The sequence below is a fragment of the Echinops telfairi genome, unplaced genomic scaffold (genome assembly GCF_000313985.2).
Source record: "Echinops telfairi isolate 266 unplaced genomic scaffold, ASM31398v2 ScPeMD7_655;HRSCAF=1070, whole genome shotgun sequence".
NCBI lineage: Eukaryota > Metazoa > Chordata > Mammalia > Afrosoricida > Tenrecidae > Echinops > Echinops telfairi.
The window spans coordinates 34,525,339-34,533,877 of record NW_022104553.1 but is presented as its reverse complement, the minus strand read 5'-3'; the positions used below and the strand labels follow the sequence as shown (position 1 = coordinate 34,533,877).

General features: G+C 42.4%; 1 protein-coding gene across 2 annotated transcripts in view; it reads right to left on the bottom strand.

Annotated features, from left to right (window-relative positions):
* LOC101661470 (zinc finger protein 566) overlaps positions 1 to 1,234 on the bottom strand; it is a 26,743-nt gene extending 25,509 nt beyond the window's left edge. Inside the window, exon 1 of one of the 2 annotated variants that reach the window (XM_045292902.1) lies at positions 978 to 1,234. In XM_045292902.1, coding sequence (XP_045148837.1) covers positions 978 to 1,100 — 123 coding nt within the window. In that variant the 5' untranslated portion in view covers positions 1,101 to 1,234. The remainder of the gene's footprint in view (positions 1 to 977) is intronic. The other variant, XM_045292901.1, reaches the window with a different exon arrangement.
* Between the last annotated feature and the right edge of the window lie 7,305 nt (positions 1,235 to 8,539).

Sequence of the window (8,539 nt, the reverse complement as noted above, 5' to 3'; positions counted from 1 at the left end):
AAACAGGGAATCCAGGACAGATAAACCCCTCAGGACCAATAATGAGAGTATCAATACCAGGAGGGTAAGGAGAAGGTGGGAGAAAGGGGGAACCAATCACAATGATCTACCTATAACCCTCTCCCAGGGGACGGACAACAGAAAAGTGGGTGAAGGGAGACAGGTCAGTGTAAGACATGAAAAAGTAATAACAATTTATAAGTTACCAAGGGTTCTTGAGGGAGGGAAGGAAAACATGAGGAGCTGATACCAAGGGCTCAAGTAGAAAGAAAAATTTTTGAAAATGATGATGGCAACAAATGTACAAATGTGCTTGACGCAATGAATGTATGTATGGGTTGTGATAACAGCTGTATGAACCCCCAATAAAATGCTTTTTTTTTAATGAAAAAAAGGAAAAAAATTTTTCAAAGAAAAAGAACAATAGAATTGGAGGAAGCATCAGTAACAACATCTGACATGAGATTGCTTGCTGAGGGTTCATGGGAAATGTAATCACTTGGAGAGCTGTGCATGTGATCGTAGTGTCGCACAACTCACTCTAGGGACACACTGCTACGGGCAACCCCCCCCCCCCCCCCATTACCTCAAAAGGCCACAGGAGCACAATCACACATTTACCAAGGGAACATGCACGACTGCATACTACCAAGTCACAACCGCACTGTCGCAGGCACCCGGGGACAGGAGCACACGGCCCCAGAGTCACGATCACAAACTACCCACATCTGTAATCACAGAGCCACCAACCCGGAGACAAATGCGATCACACCCAACCAATGGGAAGCTTCGCACAACGTTGCACACGGTCACAATCGGACACAAAACAGCGGGGTCGCGCGGGCACAGGCTCGCACCTATGCTGCCCTCAGTGTTAGAACCGCGGTCGTTACAACCGCACGTTCCTTCATCAAAACCCACCACCGGACAAGGTCCCAGCCTCACTCCCACCCTGGCACGGGACCGGGGCTCCTTACCTCAGGCCGTCCGAGCTTCCGAAGTACCCGAGACCTCCACAGAGACTGAGCCATTGCAGGTGCAGCCCAGAGGTCCCTCCAGCACGTGATTCCGGACTGAATTCCCGCGAGAAGCACGGGCATCCCGCGAGAAGAGAGTCTCCTAGGAAACGGAGTCCGACACTGGCCGGGGCCGAGAAGTGAGTCCTCCCAGGGCCTGGCTGCGGCTCTGTCAAAAGCTGTGCTCCACCTCTTCAAGTTGCACCCCAGCAGCCTCACAGAGTCACGCTTGTCCGAGGCATTCGAGGTGGGTGGGCTTCTTTTCCGAACTTGAGTTCCTACGCCCAAGATCGGGGCTGGTCCGGAAAAGGAGGGCCCGGTTGCCGAGGGAAGACCGTGCTCGCCGCGGAGCCTTCTGGGAAATGTAGTTCGGCCCAGGCTACGCGGACTACTCACGCCCTGCCGTTCAGTCCATTCCGACCCAGCAACTCCGCCCCCTTGCGGTTCCGAGGCAGTAAATCCTTCCTTGGCAGGAAACCTCAGCTTTCTGCGGTGGAATTGTTGGTGGATTCAAACTGCTGACGTTGGAGTTAGCAGCACCCCTCACGCCACCTGAACTCCATAGTGAAAAATACACAGGTCAGAAGTTTTCTTGAGACTGCACCCCACAACACACACATACACACACACACCCAAAGCTAAACCTGATCTGGTTACCCTAGGCAGTAATGGGAATGCTCGCCAGCCCGAAGGCTACATAAGCCCTGACTTGATGGTTTACCATTGGGTCTTTGTAGGTAGGAGAGTTTGCCTTCGGTTACTAAGCGCACAGGTGAGTTGGGATGGCGCTTCCAAGATCTGTCCTAGGGAAATACCACACATGTAGAGTAATGGAGAAAGGGGATTTTATTTGGCGTATGCAGCAAAGAGAAAGCAAAGGGGGAACGCAGCTGGACTTGCCATAGAACATTACAAAGCTAATTAAAATTACTGTTGTGTATTCATGATTCGTTAGTCCAACAGACTAGAAAAGGAAAGTCGGTAAAAGTAATACCATTTCCCCGAAAATAAGACAGTGTCTTGTATTAATTTTTACTCCCAAAGATGAGCTAGGTCTTATTTTCAGGGGATGTCTTATTTTTCCATGAAGAAGACTACGGTACACATTTATTGTTTATCGTTTCATTAAAAGAGACCTTGCACTTCCTGTCTGCTCCAGCTGCATGGCAGCGCCCACCGCTGTGGTCCAGAGTCCAGAGTTAGGGTAGCTGGGGGGGCGGGGGCGCTTATTTTCAGGAAGGTCTTATTTTCAGGGAGATGCCTTATATTTCAGCGAGAGGCAAGACTGTAAGTAGGTCTTATTTTCTGGGGATGGCTTACTTTCGGGAAAACAGGGTAATTCCTTTCATCTAAGTGTCTTTATTCTGAAAAGAATATGCCTTGGATAAGTTCCCCAGTCCTTTGTGTAAACACTAGCTTATCTGCTGTCCCCGAGGGAACACCACTTCCCCCTGGCTTTCTGAGAATTGCCACAGACACGGCTTTGCAGTGATCCTATGTGTGTAGAGACTCAAGATGGTACCTGAACTGATTTCAACGCTCAAAATTGAGTTAGCGCTCTGACTGCAGGGCCCAACACGACACAGGCCAAATGCCTTTAGATTTGAGGCTCTAGCACATTCCCTTCTCTTGATCAGAGATGGTGGGTTGTAAATCGATGATCAGACCTGGACTTGGGCTCCTAGATGGTGTCCATGACAGTTTTTAAAAATGCACTGTGCTGGTTTTCCACCAGGTACTAGCTGGTGCTTCACAAGACAGTTAAGGAAGAGCAACAGCTCCATCTAGTGTAATGCAGAAGGAAGCAGAGGCAATGTACATCATTTTGGCCCAAACTATTCTTTGTCCTCTAATATTTAAGTCAGTAAAAATGAGTTTTATCATGCCTACTATACTCCAAATATAAATTTAAAACATCACTCTCCCCTGTGAAAATGACCTAGCCCATGTGCCTATTCATGTTGATAGCCAACCAAACAAGTCTGGTGTCTGTGAGGGTGTTATAGTATACAGCCATGTTGCTTGTTGTCTAAATATTTCTCCTGTTTTGTTTCTCCGAGAGCAACAAGAACTATTGACTATAGCACAAATTCTACCTTTGGGGCCAATAAAAACTAAGGCTATTGTGGGAAACTAACACTGAGGGAAATATTCCCTAACTTAGAGGGAATCTGGGAAGCTAGCATTCCATGGTAGAAAAGCCACCACGTTAGTAAGTTAAGAGATAAAGTCCAAGTACATTATCCTGCTTTAAATAGGCTTCCCATGGATTGTCCCTTAACAGCTGTGCTGCCTTAAAGTGAGCACATGATTGGTTTTATCTCCCTATAGAAGCAGACATACTTTTACTATCTCTTCCCACCATGTCACCCAGCCCCCCTCATGTGTTCCCCCAATGCAGGTATTAGGTTTCCACACCTGTGAGCTCAGAGACCTTACTTTAGTTACCACCCACCTTGTGACGTATGTACCTTCTGAATATGCATGTCTTATGGCTACCTATAAATATCCCAAGATAGTAAAGCTGCTCTCTCTTCTCCCACCTCCACGTGGACCAACAAGAGGGGCTGAGGTGAGCATGCTACTATAAAATGTGTCTGACTCCTTTATTTTATTCTCTTTCCTATCTTTCCTGTTCTCTATGACTTTACTATGATCTTTATATATTATAACCGTACAGTCGCACCTACTGACCCTTCGGTTGTTAGAACCTGGCTTCCTCTGACAGGCCATTTTATTGTCAAGTGCTACATTAGAAATTTAAGTTAAAGATTGTTGTTGCACTCCCCTGCCATTAACAATGTTGTCTTCTTTTTGTCCCATAATGGTTAATCAATTTACTTTTCTAAGTTAGTGATACCAAAAGTGGGACTTACATCTCTTAAAATTGACAACTCCAACCTGAATGTTGGACCAATGAGTTTCCTCCTGACTCATTTTAGAATATGTAATTATTTTATAACACCTTGCCAATATTTACTAGCATTTTTATTATGAAAATCTAAGAATGTCTTCAGCTGTGTTCTCTAAAGAATCAAAACCAATGAAGCTCACATATACAGAGAGAACTTTACATCAAGAAAGTGGCTTACGCCATTGCAAATCCAAGATCACAGGCTTCTGACTGTGAAAGCAAAATGAATCTAAGGTTGGAATCAAGGTTAGTAAGATGACAGGCAACTGTCCAAAAAAACAGATCAGATGACAAGCCAGATGCTGGAACCAGACACAGCAAAAAGCAAGCCAGCTATTCTACAACATCCTCATATGTGGAAACAAGTGACAACCTCAGAAAAATTGCTCTTAATTGATATCATCATGGAATTGATTACATTGTATAAGATCTCATAATAGGGATTACTACTTCTTAACTGACAAACACTAGTGGCCCAGCCAAGTTGACATAGAACCTTAAGTATCACATATGGTAATCTTACGTTCCTGGGGTGGCCCACCCACCAGACCATTCCGAATACTGAAGGTGGTTGGGCTTTTGTTAACAAAGAACAGGGAGGCCATTCCTGTTTAAATTAGGAAAAGTTGGAGAACCTTGGGTCGTTCTCTGAGAGTAATGCCATCCTAGATTAAACAAGTTGAGGACCCTCCCCCTCTTAACTTTTTCAGCCTTTGACTGGATCCAAGGAAGTGAGCCATCTGCAGCAAGCCACCTTCCACACACACACTTAGCTAACGTTGCATGCTTCTTTCTTAACTTTCTTCCCTTTCGGCTTTCTTGGGCTCTCAGTAGCCAATGGCTGCCCCACTCTTTCTTTGAATATACTTTCAGTGACATGGTCGCTTAAGTAGCAGGTTGGGACAAGGCCTGTATGTGTTTTGTCTTAATGTGCCATTGCCACCTTGTGTGCATTTCCCACTCTTATAAGTCTAAATTTGCACAAGTAACCCATTTTTTTTAAATGTACAGTTTTCAAAAATTGAAAATAAAAATAACCAAAAAAAAAGGTAATCGTAAGGCCCCTGGTACATTTGAATTATCATGCTGGTGAAGAATATTGAAAGTACCCATGCACTGCCAAAAGAAGAAAAATCTGTCTAGGAAGAAAAATAGCCAAAATGCTTCTTAGCAGCAAGGATGACAAGACTTCATCTCACATACATTGGACATGTTGTCAGGAGAGACCAGTCCCTGGAGAAGGATATCATGCTTGCTAAAGGAGAGGAGCAGCAAAAAGTAGGAAGACCCTCAACAAGATGAATTGACCTACTGACTGCAACAATGGGCTCAAGCAAACAATATGAGGGTGTACCCCTCCAAAAACGGGATTTTTCCCCCCAAAGGTATGTATTTAAAGTTTTTTTTAAAACGACCTTATGGCCTTCAAAGTACTCTCCATTACACTTAATACATTTGTCAAATCTGCTATTCCATTCTTGAAAACATTTTTCACACTCATCTGTTTGGATGACTGACAGCACCTTCCTTGTATTTTTCTTCACCTCTTCTACATCATCAAAACGTTGTCCTTTTATGTCCCTCTTTATCCTTGGACACAAAAAGAAGTCGCACAGAGTGAGGTCAGGTGAGTAAGGTGTGGGGGACAAGAAAGGTGCTGTTTTTGCCCAAAACTGGCACACTTAGATGGCTGCATGAGTAGGTGTTTTGTGTTATGGTGGCCTTTTTTTGTCACACATTGTTACACTATCTTTTCAGAACCTCTAAAATTTAAAGTCTAAATAGAAAACTTGTTGAGCAGTCTAACTTGGTGGAACAAACTGCAAATGCACTACAAATTGACATTTTTGTCCATTTGGGAAGTTAACAGACATCCAGAATGAGGTTTGTCATCAATCAATAGTTCACCTTTTTTGAAATGAGGAAACCATTCGTACACTTGATTTTCCCCCTATAGCACTGTCCTGCTAAGCTGTGTTCAACATCACAACAGTTTTTGCAGCATGTTTCCTGAGTAGGAAACAAAATTTCAAAGCCACATGCTGTTCTTTTAAATCACCCATCACAAAAAAACAAGGTTCGACCAAAACTGCTTTTACGAAAAAATTTATTGTGACCAGAGAGAACCTTCCCAGGTGATGCCACTGGGTGCACTAACTCGGAGCAAGTTGCACAATGCCCTCCTAGCAGGAAAAATGTATACTATGAAAGCTTCACTCTGCTCAGTGCAATTCAGGTTTTTTTGGTTCCCGCTCATAGTGAGATTCGTGCAGGACTAGGGTGGTATTTTGTTCCATTGTAGAAAGGGTCACTGAGCTAGTTTATTGTGCCAGCCTGGCCGATAAACACAAGTGGGATTAACTGAAGGGCAGACAGATAAATGGTTTGGTGAGTCGCGCCTTTCTTGTCTCTTGCTCTTTGATCATGGGACCAGTGTGCAGCCGACTTGCTTGTTCTGTGCCTCAATTTAAAGGCTACACTACCTGTGGGACACCTATCCTATGGACTGTGTCACTATAAGTTGAGCTCAGTCCCTTTAAGACATCTCTGAAGCTGGGGACTGGCGGTTGGTGACCTGGCTGGCAGTTGGTGACCTGCCTTGTGATTGGCTGCTGTGCTGACATAGCCTAGCTCTCTCTATAAATAGAGGAAGATCTGGCAGCAGACTAGACGTGAAGGACTGCCAGTCTCTCACAACTCTCTCTCACGGGAGTGAGTTGCAGTGAGCCATTTGTAGTGCTTTATAATTTAACTGTTCATTTCTTGTATTATATATTTATCTGTATATGATTTAACAGTTCATTTCTTGTTATATATCTAATTATCTTTATAAATAAATATATTATCAGCAATTTGGTTTTATCTCTCTAGAGAACCCTGTCTAACACAGTCACTATGAGTCAGAACCAAATTGACAGCACCTGACAACAAGCCTCTCAAAGCACATTATGTATCCATTTCCTAAAAATGTAAACAATTGGAATGGGATCATCTAAACTAGTATAACTAGTATAATTAGACCCACTGCAAAAATACCTATAAGGGTACACAAAATGTATCTGGAGTAAGGAGAGGGTATATAAAGGTTTGAATCTACAGCCAAGTTTCCACTAGTGATTTATCACAAATAGATAATTTCCCTAATTGCAATCCTATATAAGTGAGGGTTCTCCAACATTCATTATCGTGGACATGAGGAGGGGGTAACAAACTGTGGGTTCTAATTTCAACTAGCTTGTCATAACATTTTTCATACTACTTAATTCTTGGGTAAGGGCTTGATGCATTTCTAGAAATACCCACTTTTACTGCAAGCCAAGTGAGGATATCTTTTAAGTAAGTGGACATTACACAAGTAATCATTTAACTGGATCTGAGTGACATTAAAACATGCTATCAAAAGTGTTTGAATTCCCAATAGGGGAGTCTATAACTTAATTCTAATTGTATGAGGGAAAACCTTGCTAGAGTTTAAAGTAGGAGGTGGAATTAAGTTCAAGATGGGAGATGCCAAGAGGTTAGTCTTCTCCAAGATGAAGCTTTTTACAACAAATTCAGCATACCTATCAATTGTGATCGTTAAACAAAAACATTTTTATTTCAAATAGCTAGCCCTCTCATAGACAACAAATCAGCATAAATTAACAGTGAAATAACGATATATATGTGATAAATTGTACTTGTAAATGAGTCACTCATCCAAGGGAGGAGTTTGGTTGGTGGCTTATTTTATTTTTGAAGGATATCTAAATTTCAGCTCCAGCCCTCCAACTAGATCACTCATCCAATCAGGGACTTTGGCCTTCTTTAATTGAAAAATATGTGTCTAGGAATTCACACCCTGTAATTCTGTAGCAAATTCATTTGTTAACAAAATGAAATAAAGGTCTTTCCACCTCGGTACCAAAAAAATCTTTCATCTGGCATAGCTTTCAAAATACATAGTCAATAGATTCTGGAGCACAGTAGCTATCACAATTAAGAGACAGATGAGCATAAACCTGTTTATTTACTTTATCATTGGCTGGTCACACTTTATTAAAATTTGCCAATATATGACTAAGAGAATAAAAATTAATATGGAGCCAGAAACGATAACATTGTAATGAAGAGGCATAAAACAATTTCAAATGAGGCTATGTATAAGGGCCAAAGAGAAGTAGGTAATGGACTCATGAATACAATTGGAAGCACCTGAGCCCGTGTTAGACTTAAGGAAGCAGTACATTTAGCTAACTGAACTTTTATGATTCCATTACTTCTTTCAACCCTCCCCAAAGACTGTATGTGATTTCTGAAGTACAATTGGCACAAAATAGGAAAGAGATTACACACTGCCACCAAAACATGCAGTGATGAGACCCTCTATCACTACATGGAGCTTATGTGCACCCCACATACGAACAATAGTTTCTAACAAAAAAAATTTTTGCAGTGGTATTCTGACATGCAATGCCTCTACCTAATGGGAATATCGATGTATCATAATTAAAACATTTTTATAATTCTGAGCTAGGGGAAGTTGTATGAAATCCATTTGCCATTCAACCATAGGTCCTGTAAGAGGGGTTATAGACCCTGAAGAGTCAAAAAAGTTTTCCCTGGGTTA